Raw genomic sequence first — 21,148 nt, forward strand, 5'->3', positions numbered from 1 at the left:
CGACCGAGGGTATGATGCGAGGTGCACAGGTACACGTACACCTCAACGTTTTTTTCAGTCATTCAGCTGACGCTCGGTCCAGATGGCAGGTGGAGAGTTACACTGTCTTGCGGCGAAGGGCAGAATGCATGCCTTGCTGATGGACACGCAGTCATTATAGTCATTCCTTGGATCGAGCCCCGGCCGCGACCTTCTCACTTACTCTTAACCGCCGGGTTTCTCCCCACGCAAGCCTCTCCCTTAACCCATTCAGGCCTGACGTCGAAATTTAAAAAAAAAAGTTTTCTAAATCATGACAATTTTCGGAAAGATTTGAGGCACATTTGAACGATTTTTCAAAAATAGCAGACCTACAAGTTCATAGCGCGCCACTCGGTGGCGCGCTATGAACTTGTAGATCTGCTATTTTTCAATAGCTAAATTATAACATAATGTTTAAAACACCAAAAGGGGTTCCCGCCCCAAAATGGGTTAATGGTTAATGTGGTTAAACGCTAACGTGACATGGATGCGTTCCAGGTCTCAATGGGTTAAAAAGGGCCACTTCACCCCTTTTGCAACCAGATCTTATTTTAATGATGTTTGGGAGACAAGAAACACTTTCGTGGGGTAATATGGTGTTATATATATATATATTATATATATGTGTTTTTAGATATTTTAGTATTTCAAAGTGCCAGTGATGTCATGCACAGACACTGGTCTCACTCCCTTCCTGGACTACATGTCTCAGTAAAGCGTTATTCATAGTCTGGATTTTTGGTGGTGAGGTGACCACCGAACTACAACATGACGTCACAAGCCGCGGTGAAGAGCAAACCACCGCCACCGCCCCAGCCCTTCTCTGTTTTTACTCACCACCGATCAACGTTATTTCAGCTCCGGTGGTCAGCTCACCACCGGAGCGGTGGTCACCTAACCACCGAAAGTCCAGACTATGAATGAGCCTTAAGACAGCCCCTCTCCCTCTCCACAAGGTGGGGTGAGCGCTGCAAAGCATTATGGTCATTGTAGTAATCCAGCAGTGAGACCAGTGTCCATGACATCACAGACACTTTGAAATACTAAAATATCTAAAAACACAAATTACCCACATAAAAACCCCAGGAAAGTGTTTCTTGTCTACCCAAACATCATTAAAATAAGATCTGGATGCAAAAGGGTCACCCCTTTTTACAGTAATCACCCCCTGGCCTCCCTGTTTTGGACATGTTGTCATATAGGCAAACTTTTCTTTTTTTTTAAATAGGGCTTAACATGGTTGACGTCTTCAAGTGTTCTTTCTGGTCTTGTCGTAGTCTACTGTCCTTTGTTTCTTTAGCGTACATGCCTCTTTCCTACTCTCCCTCTCTCCTTTGACTCAGGTAAAAGATAATGTCACACGCCCACAAACCACATTTGTATGGAGTCGTAGTTTTTACAAGTTTGTTGCCCGTGAAGAACTGGACTGAGAGATCAGGATTTTTCCCGTCTGTCTCTGGTTGTCGTTGAGTCTGTTTCCTAATTGTCACACTGGAAATGGTGGGCTATTGAATTTTGCGATGCCGAGATGTCACTGTATTTACATTCAAAACTATTTTCACTAATAATAATAATAATAATAGCCGTCAGGACACGTGACATGTAACTTAATCCATTTAGACCTGAGGACGATTCTACAATGTAAACAGTTTTCTGAAAATGTTTCTATGTCAGTCGTTCGACCCCCAAACATATATGTAATTGGCCGCCGACCCTCATCTGAAAATATGTTGTTCCAGGGACCCTCCCAGAAGCAAAGATTTGAGTTAAAAACGTTGAAATAGATTTGCGCCACATTTTCACGATTTTTCAAAAATAGCAGATCTACAAGCTTGTACATCTGCTATTTTTCAATAGCTAAAGTATAACAATGCTTAAAACGCCAATAGGGGTTCCCGTCCTGAATGGGTTAAAATAAACAAATCTAAAACACTCAAAATTAATACTATTTATATATACTATTTATATTTTTGGTAAAGAGCAGAACAGCTACCTCTGGCATCACAGAATTCCATAATTCCACAGGTCACCCGTTTCAGTGTAAAAGCTTACTGCATTACCCCATCGTGTGAGTGCAAAAGCGTCTGAGGTCAAAATTTGTCTGTTACTAGAGTTCATCCTGCCAAAAAATAAAAAATAACTACACATATTTTAAATTTGTACAAATTTTAACTCTTTTAAAGCACTTAAAACGGCTCAATGTATATTTATAATGTAAATATATACATATATATTTTCTTTGTTTCAAAACTCAAAAGCTCCTTTTTCTTTCAATAAGCCACATAGGGCGAAATTTGATCATCAAAATGCACTATTATTTTTTTAAACAAGTATTCTTTAACATGGCAAAAGAGCAACTTTTTTTCCTTCAAAATCTGTTTGAGATTTTAAAAGACTATTGCTGTTGACTAATGGCTAACTTAATTATCTAGAGTTTATTCTTATTTATGTGCTGTAATTTAAAAAAAAGAATAATGCTTAAGAAATGGTCTTAATTTATTCTGTCTTATTTTGTGTGTATTTGCTGATGGAGATTGATACCTTTGTACTTTGGAGATACATGAAAAAACATTGTGCAATACTATGTAGTTTTGCTGTTTTGTAAAAATATGTTTGTACTTTTCAAACTTTAGGAAAAAAAATCTGGATTTTTTTTTTAAAAGTCTGGAAAAGCTATTTCATGCTCTTTGTACTATTGGTTTTAATGAACATAGTATTAGCCTATTTTCTAGACTGAATAAAATAGAAGCTCAAGTAATTTCTTGCCCTTTCTGTGATTGATTCCATTTTTTTACAGCAATGCTTTTGTTAGTATGTTATTCACCAACATAGAATATATTACATTAGGAACATAGAATACAAATTAACTTCCACAATGTGGAAAGTCTCTCCATGACCACATAGAAATTCACAGCATAGCCCATTAGCTGACAGGAACACGGTTGTGTGTAGCCTATAATATAGGCCCTATATATATATAATACAAAAGGTCCTTAATGTACATACCGTCCCCGATGTCAGGCCCTGTCACATACATTACATACATGATAGATATACTGACTGACACTGTCGACACCGACCATGATACCATTACTGATATTGACCATGATTACGGACACCATTACTGACCATTATACTGGCATGACACTGACCATGATACTGACATCAGTATCTTGTCAGTAGTACTAGTATCACATCATCAGGCCCTGGTGTGGTAAGAACCAGTTGGTGTGTAAGCTTTGAAATGGCATGAAGTTGGGTAAATGCTCAATGACTTGACACTTTGTGTTTTCATATGATGTAAGTTTAAAAAGGGACATTTGAAAATGTTGGATATTGTGCAAGACGGCATAGTCCCCATCTAAAACTACATACAGACATACAGTACTATTTAGTATGTCCAAAAACGTTGTAGCTTACTAACTGGTATGTGAGATGCATACTAAAGTCAGGCTCCATCCAAAATTGCATAATACTATGAATTATGATTAAATGTATTTGTGATCATCAACCAGGACTTGGAAATAAACACCCAATCATGTAACAATAGTTAAAAGACATATTTATTATTCATAAAATGTGCACAAAACAGTAAGACACAACCAATAAAATACAATACTTTTACAGCTGTAATTATGAGTGAATAGAATATTGAGTGAAGGGGTTTGTGGGGTCATTATAGACTGGGTTGCCTTTTTATTGGTTGTATACAGCCATAGGTTCTCAAAGTGGTGTCCTTGAGTGAAAGTCCAAATTGAACAGAACTAAATGGTGCATTTGCACACTCTCAGACTCAGAGTTAGCACTATTTGGGGTTGCAGATATAGAAAATACCTTCAAATGGGTGTCTGTCTGTGGCATCAAATTGGGGGTCCTGAAGTTAAAACAAATAAAACTAAAATAAATAACAAAACTCCAAGGAATTACAGACATCGGTATAAAAGGCATGGTTGAGCAGCTGAACTGGAGCCTCGCTGTGAGGAGACGGTCCAATGCTGCCACCTCCTGGCAGAGGCTGAAACAACAGGTGGCGGCTGGTCTGTTGGTCTCATAGGTCTGTTGTCGTTATTGTCTGGACTTCTTGTGCACAGACCTCCCACCAGACTTCTGTTTGAATATGGGGGAGCTGCTGAGGAACTCTGTGTCCGTGAAGTGGTCTCTACTCCGGAGTTTACTAGAGTGATATAGAGAAACGGCAAGACACAGTTCAGAGACGGAGCCGGACAAGAACACTTTTAAATAAATGTCATTATGTTTAAAAGGTTGCGTCAGTCATTGATATTTTGTTGTTTAAACAAAACAAAACAAGTTAAAAACTTTAAATAAAGCTCTATATTCTGAAAATCATTGCTATAGTAACACTAACACAGTGTAACAGTAACAGGGGTCTGCACATCTTAACTTTAATGAACAGAATTTCTCATCTGATCAGGAGAGAAGAGATCACATTTTAGTGTTAATTTTTTTCCTGCACATTCCTTTGAGTCATAAATTCCAACTTGTCATTTATCCTACTGTATGAGTTCTCTGCTCTCCTGATTGGATACAATTCTATCCCGATCTAAAATAATGTTTTCCGTTTGCTAAAGAGCTGGAGACTGAACGAACATGCTAGCAATGATTACATAACACTTTTTTTAAAATATCTGATTAACTGTTAATCAGATCAGACCAATCGATTTAGTCGAGTCTAAACTAACAGCCTACACATTTTCTCATGTTGATATAATTAGGCTATAATAAAATAATCAATTAACCTACAAAATCGAGATTCAGTTATTGGTTTTTAAACATGGGTTTTGATATATTTTTTGATTAACTGCCCAGCCACAGTGTAGTGTGTGTGTGTGTACATACTCTGGCATCGATGGTAACTTGTTGTAATGGGGGGGGGCATCAGGCGTGGCTCGCCACAGGTGAAAACGCCAGAGGTTCCAGGGGACGAATTTGTGACATCACACAGACCCGTCCCCCCGATGTCGAGCCCACCTGAGGAACCGTGAGGGAGGAGGAAGTGATCTAGACCAGGGCTTACCAAATCTTTTCAGTAGAAAACCAAGAGACATTTGGTGTCTCCTCCTCCGGGGCCTAAACTTACCTGGGACCCCCCAGAGGACCTCGAGGGGTCAGCAAAATGAGGCAGTTTAAACACTGCGCCAATCTCCAATGCCACCAACGGCATCGCAACACGACAGTCTTAGGTGAGGTTGTGGAATGGCCATTTAAAAAAAAAATGGTGACAAATATTCCCTTATGGCACAAACCCTTCTGGCCAAATACTTCTATAAATTGGCTTTGTGCATAACTGTAGTACCGGGTTTCCAGAAAGTGGCAAACCCATTTCCTGTTCCAGCTCATTTCCCCATAGCTTTGATTGGCTCGGTAGCAGATTTAAACTGGAAAGACATAAGGTGTCATTTTGTTTCCCCATTCAAATCTGCAGCCGAGCAATGAACAGGGGAGGGAAAAAAAATAGTATGTCATCTTCTGAAAACCTGCAGGACTACAGTTGTGCACAGAGACGTAGAATAGATCGTAGTAGTCAGGGGTATGAAAACCTTTCAGAAGAACCAGACTTTACACACACACCAGTGGTCAGCTCAAGTGGAAACGTGCAGTCGTTATAGTGCATAGAGCAGCGATTCTCAACCTTTTCTGGAGAAGGGCCCACTTGGAAATCACAGAAGCGTCCACCACTGAACACGGCAGCCGATAGAGGTAGTGGGCCACGATGCCGCGTTCATTTTAAGAGCACGTTTACTTAGATTCGATTCCGCCTCAACGGAACTAACCCAGTATAACATTTATTGGCATCACTATGAAACCAGTCCTCAGGGTTTTAAAGAAGATATAACTTATATCATTAATCTTTTGCCAATTTGCTGGGGCCCACACACACAGGTTGGAGATCACTGGCAGTAAGTGTTAAAAGCGTTTTAACAGCGGAGACAGCCTGGTGTATATTTCCGGAAGTGCGTCATTTGTCTATGGGACCCGGCAACTACCGGCGATAGCAGGCGAAGAGGCGATAGTGGGCAGAGTAACGTCGCCCAAAAACATAAAAATATTTTATCTTTTTGGTCCGGCGATAGCCAATGAAATTCATGTGTTGCTTAGTTTACCTTCCATACCACCTATACAAGGAGGTAATGACAGCAGGAACACCCACTAGGTGATTTCTATCACCCAGAGTCACCGTTGCTCTCCTGCTGTTAAAACGCAGTGTTAAGTGCACACGCAGGTGAGAAGATCTATGCACCACACACACCGACCCCCAAAAACAAATAGTACCGTTGTCCTTACGCTTCGTGCAGGTCTTGGCCCCCTGGGGCATTCGGCTGGGTAAGAGAAGAGTCTCGTTAGCAAGTCAAACATGTCAACACATTGATGAAAGGTTGGCTAATTTGACCATGTATGAGGTTGACCATGTATGAGGTTGCAACAGAAGACAATGAGAAGCATCGGTCAGAAAACTCAGGATATTTTAGGTTTAATCCCTTGAAATCACAGATAAGCGGTTAGATGGGGATACAATTCATGAGATGACAATACAATAATATTCACAGTGATGAATCTAAAGAATGATTCCGATCTAATTTTATTTGCCAAAATAAACAGCGTTAACTATGAGTTGTTTCTAATAGGGTGTTTATTAAGCAACAAAAGGGGTCTCCATCTCTTTAGTGACGAGACAAGACAACTTTTACGGTATAAGCAAGGAAATGCATTTAGTTTATTAAAGAGATGGAGAGAATCCTGTTACTAAATGAACACGCCGAGTTACGACTGTAGAGCTTGGTCTTCAAAAAAAAACCTTGACACTAGAGAAATACGACACGTGAAAAAGCTATGAATTAAAAAAAACAAAAAGTCAAAAAACTTAAAGACCTGAAAATTGCCTCAAACAAGCCTTGAAGTTAAAAAGAATCAGTTTAAAAGATCCAATTCCAAGGAATTACAGACATCCGACAAACGACTCATTGTATTTCTGAAATGGCTGCTGAGTGTTTGTGGATTTTCTGTTCGTGGATTTTCTGGAGTTCTGCACAGACCTCCTGGCAGACTGCTTGAAGATCGGCGAGCTGAGGAACTGCACGTCTGTGAACTTGTCTCCACGCCGGAGTTTCCTGGAGCGATGGAGAAACGAAAGGACAAAGATGAGAGGCAGCCGGACAAGAAAAAGAAAATGTTTAACCACATGAACCCCTAGCATCCATATTTTAGGCATTTAGATTTTGTTATTGGTGAATTTCATTAATATTACTTAATTTTACTAGAAATAGCACCCAATGGATTTTGATTGGTTGCACTCCAAAAAAACAACAAATCTAAATATTGCGCTGCTCTCAATTTGCACCAGCGCCACAGATAAGACGCCAAGTCTGTATGGAAGACAGGTTGGCGCCCAGTGTAATTTCACAATAACACACCCTCCATGCACAAAGTGGCATCTAGAAAATGTAGAGTGCATGAGTTTACATGAACTTGTAGATCAGCTATTTCTTAAAAGCCAAAGTATAAAATAAGGTTCAGTGTGAGTAAGGCAAGCGATATTTGGTTAAAACAAGTTTATAATCCGATAGTAATCATTGCTATAGTGTTCAGTAACAGGGTCTCCCCATCTCTCTGCCGCTTCAGGTGGGTTGCCAAATTTCAGCCAATCAGAAATGTTGTGCCATCTCTTCCAATTTCACTCTGTTATCCTGCGAGTTCTCTCTCCTTAAATTTAGAGCTAGAGACCCCTGTTTCTGAACTATCGCAATGAGTACTATCAGAATATAGAGCTATTTAACTTATTTTTAGCACAGAAATATCACTTACCCTACCTTCAATACTTCAGAGATAAGTGTCTGTGTGTATGCGAGTGTGTGTACGTACTTCCCCAAGGACGGCTCCTTGTAGTCCACCATGGCGTTGGAGCGACGCTTGCGTGGCTCCGCGACGGGGGTGGAGCACCGAGCGTCTGAGAGGCGGGACTTGCCAAGAGAGAAATCCCGATAGGCTGCAGGGGTCACATTGGTCACGTCACACAGACTCAAGCCCCGCCCTTCCATCCTGATGCCGAGCCCGCCTGAGGAACCGTGAGGGAGGGGGGGTGGTTTGGGGGGGGGGGGGGGGGGGGGGGGGTCAGGGAAGTGAGGGAGGGGGGAGACCACAGGTGAGGGGGGTGAGTTTCTAGAGACACTGGTTCCCAAAATATATACCGGGACCCATCTTTGAGTCATGGGTAAAACTTTAAAAAAAAAATCAGAGATGTTCAAAAACAAAAAATATTTTTCATGGAGGCTCAGCCAACAATAAATACTAAGCATTGAAATGAAAACCACTATACCAGTGGTTTTTTTCTCTCCATCCTTTTATCCATGGTGAAAATGGCATAACGGCTATTTTGACTATTAAATATTGCTCAGCAAGTAAATCCTAATGTCTGCGAGTTTGGGTCCTGGCCGGGACCCAAGCTAAAAACATTTGGGAACCAGCGTTCTAGAGACAGTTTTACACACCAGTGACCAGCTCCAGGGGAAATGTGCAATTAAAGTAGTTCATAGTGAAGTGTATAAAGACAGGGTTTCAATTAAAGCAGTGCATAGAGAGAGAAGTGTACACCAGAGTTTTAAAATGGGGAGCAATTGTAAAGGAGAGGTAAAACTAATGAATTACAAAGATACACCAGACCAGGGGTGCCTTACGCTTTTTGCAGGTTTTGGCCCTCTGGGGCTTCTGGCTGCTGCTGTGCACGAGGGGAGGGGTCTCAACGTTGGGAGGGGTGTCAACGTTGGGAGGGGTGTCAACGTTGGAGAGGGAGTCTCCGAAGCTGGATAACACCTCCTCTATCCGTCTCATGTCAGCCTCCACACCTGGAGTGACTGGGAGCTCGTCATCCTCTGGCCCGCTGCCAGCCTCTGCAATATAACATACAATTTATTAGGAGGTTTTCAAACTTTGTTTAAGCCATACAAAATGGGACAGGTGATCAATATTAGAGATAGGAATATGATTAGTGACAAAACAAATGGTGATGCACGATAGAATCGGTAGCATATCGAAATCGGCCATAAAAATGCCATTATCTGTATCGGATCGGTCTCAAAATAATCCAGATTATTTTCACAGCTATTGATGACGCGTGACCGCCAATGGCTCTGTTGCTTTAGTTTTGTAATATCTCAATCGGCAGATTGACCCTGCAAATAATTAGAGATCGGATATCTGTCATAATTTCATAATCGTGCATCCCTAAAAAATATATACTTCACAAGAGAAGGATATGAATATTGACTTGGATAGTGTACTTATAACTTCCTCAGATAGATCCACGATTAAGAGGGTCTCTGAATATAAATATCTTGGCATCGGGCTTGACGATAAACTTTTAAATTTCATATTGTTGATCTTGTCTCCAAACTAAGACAAAAACTAGGTTCTGTATAGCAATACATTCAGTTTTCCAAATTCCAGTAAAAAAAAAAAAGCTATTATTGAGACCACTTTCCTCTCGGTCCTGGACTACGGGGACATTATTTATAGGTCTGCTGCTCCTTCACTTTTAAAGCGGCTAGACACCGTGTACCACTCTGCCTTGCGGTGGACTACTGGTGATAGTTATGGTACCCACCACTGTGCACTTTATGAGAACTCAGGTTTATCCTCTCTGACTGAGAGGCGAGATAAGCATTGGCACCTATTTTTATATAAAGCCATTGCTGGGATGCTCCCTGACTATATTTGTTCCATGATGGAACTGAACAATAGCACCTATCAGACCCGCTCTAGTGATTTCTTAAGGCTCAAGGTTCCTCAGGCCCAGACAGAGTTGGGCAAGACAGCTTTTTCTGTCAATGGCCCAACTTCATGGAATGAACTCCAAAGCTCCTTAAAACTGAGCTCCCTGCCATCCTTCGGTCAGTTCAAAGGAATGCTCCAGAATATTTTTCACCGCGATTGCTCCTGCTTCAATTGATTTATTTTACTGATGGTTGTTCTGTATAAAGTTCCTTTGTAATTTACCCAGATTTATAATGTTGTTTGATGTATTGTTTTGTGACTGCATTTTATGCATTGTAACCTCGGCTACGTTGAAAATGAGGGCTTGCCCTCAACTGTATTCAGAGTATAAATAAAAGGTGAGAAAGAAAGAAAAGAGATACTTTATTAGATTTGTGTGCTGCTGTAACCCAGGCCCAGCCATACCTGTCCAACGTGTCAATAGCACCAGTCCAAATACTCTCCATTAACCAGTACCGTATGTATCCCAGGCATCTCCTAACTACTTTAACCCTATTTTGAGCGTCATAGGCAAAAATGTCACAATGGTGACAAGCTGGAAAGTTGTAAATCACTCATTTGTGTAGGACTCAGAGAACGTATAAAAATAGGGGTTGTGCTATTCTATGCATTTTGACAGCCAAGATACTGTAGACGCATTTTACAGCCAACACAGCCGAGCGGTTGCCTTTCCTTTGGTTTTCTGTGGTTCAAACACGTTCATGTGAAAAAATGCAAGATAAATTAAGGTGGATAAATTCCACCTTTCTTTTGTCTTACAGCTAAATGCAGTCATTTGTGAAAAAGTGAGTGACTTTGTTTCACAGTTCAATGTAAGTCAATGAGGAGACATTTGGAATATCAATTCCTAAATCAACACAAAAGGGCAACTACTGAAGATATTTCACCAATCTTTGGAGTTACATGGCAAGGTAACCAGACAGCCCCAAGCCTTTCCCTACCGTCAATCTACCTACTGATAAGCAATTTTGTGGGAAGTGAAATGGCTGTACTATATTATACTACCCTTGGAAGTTAGCACATCAAAACCTGTCACCAATATCGATGTAAATGTGAGCAGCGGGGCCAGCCTGCGAATATATATAAAAATAAATAAAAAACATTCTCACCAGGTGTCTTCTGTTCCGGGGAGATGTTTTCCTTCTGCCTGGATGCCCCGGAGGGCCGCCGGCTGCGAGTCGGGATGACCTTCTTCCGCTCAGGCGAGCAGCGCGTTTTCAGTTTCCCGTGTGGAACATAGGGACTGTCCTCCGAGTCAGACGATGTCGAGGAATCATCCGGCGTGGTCTCCATGGAAGGTCGTTTCCGCGACACCCCTTCCCGGACGGGCGTAGCCGGCTGACTGTTGGCGTCGGCCGGCTTGCCCTTGAACGGGGTGAGGTGCACCCCGTCCTCGCAGTCAAAGTCGAACGTGTCGTTGAAGCCCTGCGAGTAGGGACGGGCAATTAGGTTTTAGCGGATATTTTATAATAATCATTTTGAAAAATAAATTAAAAAAGCCTTGTGTTATGATGAAGGCTGCAAATTCTATCAGTGTTTTCTGGGGAAGCTTTCAAAAGAGTTAACAAGTTGGAACATTTTTAAATAAAAATACTACACAGTAGTACTACTGTCCCAACACGTTGTTAGGATATGGGCCAACATCTCAATAACGCCTGTGCATCCCTAGTTTTGGAATAATTTCAGAATGGACAAAATTATACTTTTCAATACAGAATGAGATCATATCGACATCGGTTTAATCGGTTATCGGCCATAACAGCAATTAATTAAATCTGATATGGGACAAAATGTCTCATTGGTACATCATTTGGTACATCCCTACCTGCGAGGTGTTGAGTGTCGAGTTTGCCGTCTGCGGCGGCGGAGGTCCCCCACCTCTGGCTGCCCGCGTGGCCGACCGGTCGCGGCTCTTGGAGCGGGCTCTGGGTTTGGGATTATCCCACGGTTTCTTCAGCGGGGCCCGCTCTGGCTTGCGGCCCCTCTCCGGTTTCCGAGCGGGAGCTGCCGGGGCTGGGTCTGGCGCGTCCCGCGGCTGCGCCGCCTTCCTGCGCGGTTGCTGCCGACCGTCAGGTTTGGCATCTGATGCGTTTTTGCGTCGTGGCGGCTCCTTGGAGCCGACACGGACAACATACGGCTCTGGTTCAGCTGCCTGTTGCCGTGTCTCGTTCTGGAGCCTGGCGTTACCGTCCGGGGGGCAAATGGGACTTGCCGTCAAGGCATCCAAGGCCTCCAGAAACTCTACGGGAGCGCCCGACTCCTCCAGGGACACGCCAGGGTTTCCCTCACTTGCAGTCTCCTCCAGGGGCGCGCCAGGGTTTCCCTCACTCGACGACTCCTCCAGGGGCGCGCCAGGGTTTCCCTCACTCGATGACCTCTGCATGTGAACACGACTGGACCTCCTCCTAATGCTGCTGCTGCCACGCTCAGTGCTCTTCCCCCGCCTCACGCACACTGTCCGCGGCACTGGCAACATGTGCACGTCTGAAACAATGGGAAATGACAAACGCATGATTTAAAACGATATAAAATCTAATAACTGATTTGACACACACACACGCTAGCGCTGTCTCATAAACCATTAACACAATATAAAATTACATTTTAGTAATATTTGTTCCTGATGTTCTACATACAGCCAACCAGGTGAAGAAATCACATCGAGGCTTTAACCTTTTGCCTTTATGAAATATCCTAGACTATTAAGATTTTATGGAAGATGCTTATTGATAGTTCGACAACTTAAAATAACCAAACATAGCACATCTACAAGCTCTCAATGCGTCTTGACTCTTGACGCACTGAGAGCTTGTAGATGGGAAATTTTGCAACATGCTTCCATAGAAGACATGCTCTATGGAACTCAAATGACTGGAATCAGTCGTGGCGGCTAAGCAATGTAATCCATGCAAACATAAATATGGCAGCAACGTCCAGCAAGCAACACATCCATGGATATTTTTCATGTTGTACTGATATCTTGTCACGTGTGGATGTCAAAAATTAACTGATGAAATCTCCATGTCAGATCTATCAACAATAATTGCCATTACGGATTTAATTGCGTTTTTTGGCATTGGCCATTGGGAATGTAAAAAATATATATATACACACACACACACATTTCCGTTTGCCTTTTAGGCTTTGTAATAGAAAATGTATTGCACAGGGAAGATACGTCAAATAACTGCTGTCCTGATTCTCCTAGACCTATCGGCGGCATTTGACACAGTGAACCACCAGCTGCTCCTAGACACCCTAGCGGATCTAGGCATCGGCGGGACAGCACTAAAGTGGTTCTCTTCCTATCTCACCGACCGGACCTACCAGGTTTCCTGGAAAGGTCTGCTATCATCCCCCCGAACCCTCCAAACTGGGGTCCCACAGGGATCTGTACTTGGTCCCCTCCTTTTCTCACTATACACCAAATCCCTTGGCACTATCATCTCTGCTCACAATATATCCTATCACTGCTATGCCGATGACACACAACTGTTTCTATCCTTCCCCCCCTCTGCCACTCAGGTGGAAGAGCGCATCACTGCATGCCTGGCTGACATCTCACAGTGGATGTCCTCCAACCACCTCAAGCTGAACCCAGACAAGACTGAGCTTCTCTTCTTCCCAGCTAAGTCCTGCCCTGTAGCAACTCATAATGTAATAACTGCTCATAATGTAATAAGGGCTCATAAGGGCTCATAACGTAATAATTTAAATGTAATAAAAACTTATTACATTATGAGCAGTTATTACATTATGAGTTGCTACATGCCCTATGCGGGAGCTAACTATTTTCGTAGACAACGCCCTGGTAACGTCTGTCCCAACAGCCAGGAACCTTGGTGTTGTCCTGGACAGTCAGCTCTCGTTTAAAACTCACATCACAGCTGTCACTCGATCCTGTAGGTTCACACTCTATAACATACGACGAATTAGACTGTTCCTCACCCAGGAATCAGCCCAGCTCCTAATCCAGACAACAGTCTTGTCAAAACTTGACTATTGTAATTCGCTCCTTACTGGCCTACCGGCATGTGCACTTAAGCCTCTCCAAATGATCCAAAATGCCGCAGCTCGTCTGGTCTTCAACCAGCCAAAATTCTCACATGTCTCCCCCCTGCTCCGCTCCCTGCACTGGCTCCCAGTCGCTGCCCGCACAGAATACAAAACTCTGATGCTGGCATTCAAAGCAACCAAAGGTATGGCTCCCCCATATCTTGCAAGCATGATTGAACCCTACAAACCCTCCCGCGCACTCAGATCAGCCAACGCAGGAAAGCTGGAAGTACCCTCACTAAAAACGCCGGGCCAACGCTCCACACGTCCCAAACTCTTCTCCCTTCTGGCCCCAAAACTGTGGAATGCACTCCCCGTTGCAGTCAGAACTGCGGCATCACTCCCAATCTTCCGCCGTAGTCTGAAGACCCACCTTTTCAGACTCCATCATGGCCCATAGCACTTATCCTACCCCCTTAGATAGCACTTTTTAGACTTAGATAGCATTTGAAACAGACTTATAGCATGTCATGTAGACAGCACAATAATTGCATTGTATATAGTCATAGCACATCATAGTAGCCTACATATGTATAGCATAGTATAGTATATATGCATAGTTAATATGTATAGTGTCATTATATAGATATGTTCTAGTTACGTTCTTAGCTTACGCATGTTTCTTGATAAATGCATTTTATATATGTGATGTATTCCCATACTTTTGTTCCTGCCTAATGTAAGTCGCTCTGGATTAAGAGCGTCTGCTAAATGCCTAAATTGTAAATTGTAACTGAAATGTACAAAGAAATTACTGATTTATACAATAATGATCCACATGCTTACATGTCACATTTTTCAACATTGAAACGACAACAACAAAATTGCAATTATCTCAAATAATTGCAATTGGGACGATTATAGAGGGTATGCGCGTGACATCATCAAACCCGGAAGTTATGCAGGAATGCCTACTGAGTGGCAAAAAACTACTTTCTGGCCTACATCCAAACAGAAAGGTCCTATATAATTGCATTAAACAACGTTAAACTCAATTTGCCTGTCGCTTTGCCATTCACTTTATGCATGCGCATACCCTCTATATGAAACTTGTGACAGGCCTGTTAGCGTACCTGCAGATGTGGCCACAGGCTCACACCGGAGGGGCTCGGTGAGTCTCGGGGTGCTCTGGAGTCTCCTGTCAAATTAGAGGCACAACGCAGAGGAGAGGGGTCATAAAAGTCTGGCGTAATGGAAGCCAGAAAATATTACAAGTTTAAGTTTTACTAGTCGTCCCATTTTAAATAAAATTACCTGGATGGATCCGTGCCCACGGGCTCAGCGGTGATCTCCACAGGTCGACTCTGTGCCTTGAAAATAAATGGCAATGTTTCTTTGTAAGTTTGGCTGCTAGCTTAATGCTTGCCATTTATTTCCACATTAAAATGAGGTCAGGTCACATACGTTTGGCTCCCTTGTGCAATAAATACGTATGCACCAACGTACTTCCTTGTGCTGGTAAATCGTGTTGCGTGGCCTAAAACCTCAGCATGCAACACAAGCACATTTTATTGAAATCTGTATGGTAGAGATGGGCCCCTGCAAGCGCGGGCAGAATTTAAATACCTGCGGTCAGGAACAGGCCACGGTCCGCAAAATCATATACAGAGCTTATTATACGATATGAATACTGTATGTCTGAGAAGAACGTAATTTGGACATCGCACGTTGAGTCTCTCATTCTCGCAGCTGTGTCCATGACATGTCACAAAATATAACATAATAGACCTACCTATAATATGTCCCATCGCAATAATATTGTCGCCGAATGTTTGCCCACAGAACAAGGATGCTAGAGTAGGCTCACCTTGGCCTTCTGCTCGCTCAGCACCTTTTTGAGGATGAGCAGATGTCCGAACAGAGCCTGGCGTTCCCCCTTCAGCCTCAGGTTGATGTCGCTGAGCTGCCTCACCTTCTCCTTCTCCCCCTGCAGAGCCACAGCCAGCTCCTTGTTATTGCCCTGGAGGCCCGTCAGGATACGGTCGTCTGGTGGTGGTGGGGGGACACACATTCAACATGACCAGATTATGCACTGAAATGTTGGTGTGGGAGACTCTGTTACACCAATCATTGGCAACATCGACGAGGTAGGCCTACCACAGGGTTTGTTTAATTTAATAGGTTGATGGTATCCATAATGTATGCATACACAAATGTGAGGCAAAAAAAAAGGTTTTTTATGATCGATATTCATCGTGTATGCAATGCATGTAGGCAAAATGAATGATATTCCTACTGCTGGTTTTGTTGACCAGTATCCGTCGTCCTGGCTTGCCGTTCTGGGCTCTGTCCACCCGAGCGGCACGAAGGGCCCTTTTCTCAGTCATCTTATTTTTAATGTCCTCTAGGCTGTTCTTGAAGGACTTCTTCTGGCCGGGTTCCCTAGTCGCCATGGCAGCTGGTCAGACAGAAGACATTACTTTAACCACACACAAATACACCGCTACGCAAATGGTCTACAAAATAACTAGTAACTAAAGTTTTCAAATAATTGTAGTGGAGTAAAAGTACAATGTGACATACTAGCGTCATGTCCAGGGGGTGTACTTGTACATCAAGCTGCCTCACGCTACAGAAACAGGAGATAGGCTCCTGCCCTATGGGCCTCATGGCTCGGCAAGGCTACTTATCTACTTATAAAAGTACAATATTTGCATCCGAGATGTAGTGGAGTAGAAGTAAAAGTATTGGAAATAGTACAAATATCTCAACATTGTACATAAGTACAGTACTTGAGTAAATGTACTTTGTTACTTTAGTTTACACCACTGCTAGCTATAGTTAAAAGAGAGAACGAGGTCACACGTTGCATACGGATTCCAGGAATGCTCTCGATGAGTCGATGGGACACACATTTTTTTCTTTATTCATTTTTAGACCCTAGTAACCCTAAAGCTGACAATAGGCGATATACAAGCTCACAACGCATCACATCGTGAGCTTGTGCACACACACACCTCCTCCTTCTTGATGATGACAGAGAACTAGGGGATGCTGGGGTTGAGCTCACAGCCCATTAATGTGGCCCCCTCGTAGTCCTTGACGTAGCCCACGTACTTGGCCACCTTGATGTCTTTCGAAAAACCCTGAGAATAAAGACAGAAAGAGAGCGAGTCAAAGAGTTGTATATCTGATGATATGCATGCAGATGCAGAACATACACAGTACTGTAAATAAGAACAGCATGTGTTCCAGCAGGACATGTAGGATAATAGAGGTGGGTGAGCTCAGCCTCAGTGGGTCCCAAACACAAAGGAGAAATGTCTCCCCAAGACCAAAACTAGTGAAGCTTGCATAGCAATATGAAGTCAACCAGTACCATGTTTTCCCAATTCAATCTTACGGAAGCAGTACTGCGCATGTGGACAGGGGTTGACTCACTGGCCACAGGCTGACTAAATAAGCAATTTAAGCCTGATTTAAGCAGTTGTTTCACCCCCCGTCTAAAAATGCCTGTCCTAGGTTTATCATCTATAGCTAGTCAGAAATACCTTTAGTTTTTGGAAACTATAGCTAATGCAAAAAAGGGGTTTTCAACATCGTTCTTGGATGGCTCAAACTCCCTTCTACCAATGCATGGATACCTCTATACGGGACCTCTTCTTGGCGCTAAGAGCATAAAGTCAAGTTCCAATTCCAAACAGAGCTAGAGTTGTACCTGTCATTGTCAACGACGGTCACAACATCAGAGGGAGTTCAACAAACCACATGCAACCCAGATTCGGGAACAAACAAGGGACTAAATTATTTTCGCTAGTATGCCACCAAAATGTGGAACGCCCTACCAACAGTCATTAAGACATGCAAATCCCTTGACTCCTTCAAAAGCGCTCTCAAGGGCACCTATACGGACTGCAATTCCAAACTGGCCCCCATGAAATTCGAATCCCCCACTCACCACTTTTTTCTCCTCACTGTATATGTTTTTTTTTTCCTTTTTACCTCTGATGATTTCCTGTTTTTGGCTATATAGTAGTGTACATTTGTACATCTCTAAATGTTATGATGACTTGAACATGGTGGACCGTATTGTAAACAAGTGTAATGCTTATGGTGTTGTCCACAGTTAACAGTTGTGTATTGAGTTGTGCTTGAAATGTACTGTAATTCTGCAATCTGTTAAACACTTCACAATCAAAGAAATGTGAATCCTCCTTCAAAACAGACGGGTGCAATTTGAAACATTTCTATAATATAAACGTTTCTCTTTTATCTTACTTTCTTTAACTGTATGATGATTTACTTTGTGCATAGCAGTGCATATTTTTTAAATGTCCGTCCTGGTGAATTGAAAATGGACGACCACGTCTTAGTGCTTTTTCTGGTTTTATACTCGTAGTTGTATTGACCGGTACTTTCGTTTGAATTGAACTGTACCCATAAATACCCATGATTCTACAAACTGCGAATAAAATGTTCAATCAGTTGTTGTAAACAGACGTTAGCACTTGGCAGTGATGCGATCACAAGTTAGCATGCATGCTAAGTTAACTAAGTAGTCACTCACGCCACGCCAAACAAACGTACCTGTCTGTCTCCGTCCGCAGAACGTCGAAAAACAACCGTTTAACAACCGGTGACAGGAGTACTTTACACCAAGAAGTATGGTAGAGACACAGAAATAAGAGACCTTTGTTAGTATGTTATTGTTTCTTCTCTCGCATACACTAGCATCATCTCGGCTGAGGCTCGCCGAATCCGATTCAAAATGTGCAACTGACGCAGTGACGCTGCCTGATTGGTGGACGTTTAGTAGTAGTAAGCTCCCAACGGCCGGCGCTGATTGGCGGAGGACACGCAGGCGACAGCTTACCCCAAGAGAGTGGCGACACGACCATAGTTCCAAACATTATTTGGAACTATCCCATTGAGATAGAATGAGCACTTCCGCATTTCATTGTTACAATGAGAGTCAACGTTAGTGTCGTCACTCTCTTACTAGATTATACTCTGGTTTACCCAACCGTCTTGCTGCCTGGCTGCCTTCAACCACACGATGGCGAGCTTTCCTTTCTCAGCTCAAAATTTGTATTTATTTTATTACAGTAGTTTTCAACCCTTTTCATGTTAGACAAGGTTCATTATTTATTCTGCATTTAAGCCACGGACCACCATTTGATGACTTTTAGCCTATACAAGATCTCCTCACTGGTCAACAAAAACACCTTGAAGACCCTAACAGGAGCCCTCGTACAAGGTTTCTTCGACTATGCATGCACCTCCTGGTACCACAGCACCTCTAAGGCCCTTAAAACAAGGCTTCCCAAAACAAACTGGTCAGGCTACTACTTGGCCTCACTCCCCAAACCCACCTCATCCCTGCCCACTTTGACAGGCTGGAATGGCTTAGGGTTGACGACAGAGTACAGCATCTTGCAATGGGTCTGGTCCACAACGCTACACCACCAAGATACCCATGTACCTTTCTAAATACTTCCTTAATGTCAACGGAGTCCACACACCCACAACACCAGAGGGAGTTCAACAAACCATGTGCAACCCAGATTCGGCACAAACAAGGGACTAAATTAATTTCGCTCCTATGCCAACCAAAATGTGGAACGCCCTACCAGCAGTCATTAAGACATGCAAATCCTTGGACTCCTTCAAAACTGCTATCAAAATAACAATTCTTCTACATTCTCTAATTGTGTAGACTTCTATCTATAAGGGTCCATTTGGTTATCAACTCTCCATCATTTAAGTTTAACAGGGGACCACCTGGAACGCCCTCAAGGACCACTGGTGGTCCCCGGACCACCGGACCACTGATAGGCCTATTACATCAGTGGTTCTCTTTTTCATTTTATTATTATTATTATTAGTATTATTATTAGTAGTAGTATTATTATTAATTTTTTTGTATAATTTGATTGAAATGAAATGAAATGAAATGAAATCTATATTTACCCAGGGTATCTGGGCTAAGCTCAAGAACTTGTTTCCAGCCAGGCCCTGCTCATAGAACACATTTCATCGTAGTGGTTGATGCCTTGTTCAAGGGCATTTCAGCGGTGGTAATTTTAACGTGTCGGACGGCTGGTTCGAACTGGGAACCTTCCGGTATCTAGACCGCGCCGCTATCCGTTCGGCCACCGCTGCCATTGGCCATCTTTGAAAATAGCCGATCCACAAGCTCACGAGTCACAACACATGGCATTGCAAAGCGTTGTGACTTAAGTGTGAGCTTGTAGATCAGCTGTTTTTGAAAAGGTTTGACAAAAGTTTGAGTACTGGGCGCCTGCTGGTCTAGCGATCCAGGCGCATTCCACAAATAGGCTCTAGCCTGACAGCGTGTCACGTGTTCGAATCCCGTTCATGACGAACCTTCGCTGCATGTCTCTCCCCTTCTCTCTCTCCCTCTTTCCTGTCAGTCTTCACTTGAAACTATCAATAATAGTTGCACCGTGCCGGTGGCACAGTTGGTAGTGCGGTCGCCTCACAGCTAGAAGGTCCTGGGTTCGATTCCCACTCGGGACGCTGTGGGTGCTGGCGGCATGTTTCCTCCTCCGCGTCATCAGTGCCCATACCCGAGGCGGGGTTGGCGAAAGGGCCTTTCTGTGTGGAGTTTGTGTTCTCCCCGTGTCCCTTAGGGTAGGTACCCTCACAAAAAACATGCAGTAATCCTGGTCTCTAAACTGCCTCCCCCTGGCCAGCCGGGGCGCCTGATGGAGGGGAAAGGAACTGGTTGGAATAACGTGTTCCTTCCACGCGCTACGTCCAACCAGGAAACTCCCCCCTGTCAGGTGTAAAAGGAGCAACTTGGACACTCAGGCATGAAGGAAGCATGAGTTCAAGTCCGTTGCTCTCCCCATGTCCCCCATATATGGGGACTAGGTTGGCGGAGGGTGTGTAGAGCCCAGGATCACATTAGATAATTGACACAGGGGTAAAAAATGGGTTACAAAAGGGATACAAATTGAGGAAAAAAAAGAAACTATCAATAAAGGCAGAAATACAAACAAAAAAAAAGTTTCAGTACCTTTACTTTGGTAGGCTGCTGTAAGCATTATTTTGTTGCCAAAATGCCAATACTTTTGTACTTTGAATACAGGTACTTTCACCATGCACCATTAGTGTAAAATGTTATTAGATTTGTTAGCGGCGGCATGTTGAACGGATGGAACAATACAAGAATGTATTATGCTACCAGTTAAGCAGTGTTAATGGAGGGAAGGAACTGATTCATATAGTGCTGGGTGGGGTCAAACCTGAAGAAAGCCCATAAAGAAACTAGGACACCATACTTTAATATTAATACGCGCACGCACGCACGCACGCACGC

The 21,148-nt window shown here is 43.1% G+C and overlaps 1 protein-coding gene across 5 annotated transcripts; it reads right to left on the bottom strand.

Annotated features, from left to right (window-relative positions):
• Positions 1–3,562: 3,562 nt before the first annotated feature.
• LOC306938229 (shugoshin 1-like) lies at positions 3,563–18,574 on the bottom strand. Of its 5 annotated transcripts, none has more exons than XM_079522298.1 (14): positions 18,391–18,574; positions 16,821–16,949; positions 16,100–16,261; positions 15,671–15,849; positions 15,118–15,167; positions 14,937–15,001; positions 11,633–12,297; positions 10,917–11,232; positions 8,712–8,924; positions 7,900–8,092; positions 7,074–7,148; positions 6,313–6,359; positions 4,879–5,010; positions 3,563–4,195 (listed from the first exon to the last, which is right to left on the bottom strand). In XM_079522298.1, the coding sequence occupies exons 3-14, from the start codon at positions 16,254–16,256 to the stop codon at positions 3,945–3,947; spliced, it is 2,343 nt and encodes a 780-aa protein (XP_079378424.1). In that variant the 5' UTR covers positions 16,257–16,261; positions 16,821–16,949; positions 18,391–18,574; the 3' UTR covers positions 3,563–3,944. The 5 variants fall into 5 exon arrangements, with proteins under 5 accessions (XP_079378424.1, XP_079378423.1, XP_079378426.1 ...); XM_079522297.1 differs by having other exon boundaries at positions 11,633–12,291; positions 15,118–15,173; XM_079522300.1 differs by having other exon boundaries at positions 7,900–8,023; positions 15,118–15,173.
• Between the last annotated feature and the right edge of the window lie 2,574 nt (positions 18,575–21,148).

This window comes from Electrona antarctica, assembly GCF_951216825.1.
Source record: "Electrona antarctica genome assembly, chromosome: 15".
In the NCBI taxonomy this organism is placed as follows: domain Eukaryota; kingdom Metazoa; phylum Chordata; class Actinopteri; order Myctophiformes; family Myctophidae; genus Electrona; species Electrona antarctica.

Excerpts from the sequence above, each read along its gene's own strand:
- LOC306938229 (XM_079522296.1), bottom strand. The coding sequence starts at position 16,256 with ATGGCGACTAGGGAACCCGGCCAGAAGAAGTCCTTCAAGAACAGCCTA. Across the intron at positions 11,233-11,632 it reads CGACACTCAACACCTCGCAG|GGCTTCAACGACACGTTCGA; the intron begins GTAGGGATGTAC and ends CCCTACTCGCAG. Across the intron at positions 8,925-10,916 it reads CCCGGAACAGAAGACACCTG|AGGCTGGCAGCGGGCCAGAG; the intron begins GTGAGAATGTTT and ends GTTATATTGCAG.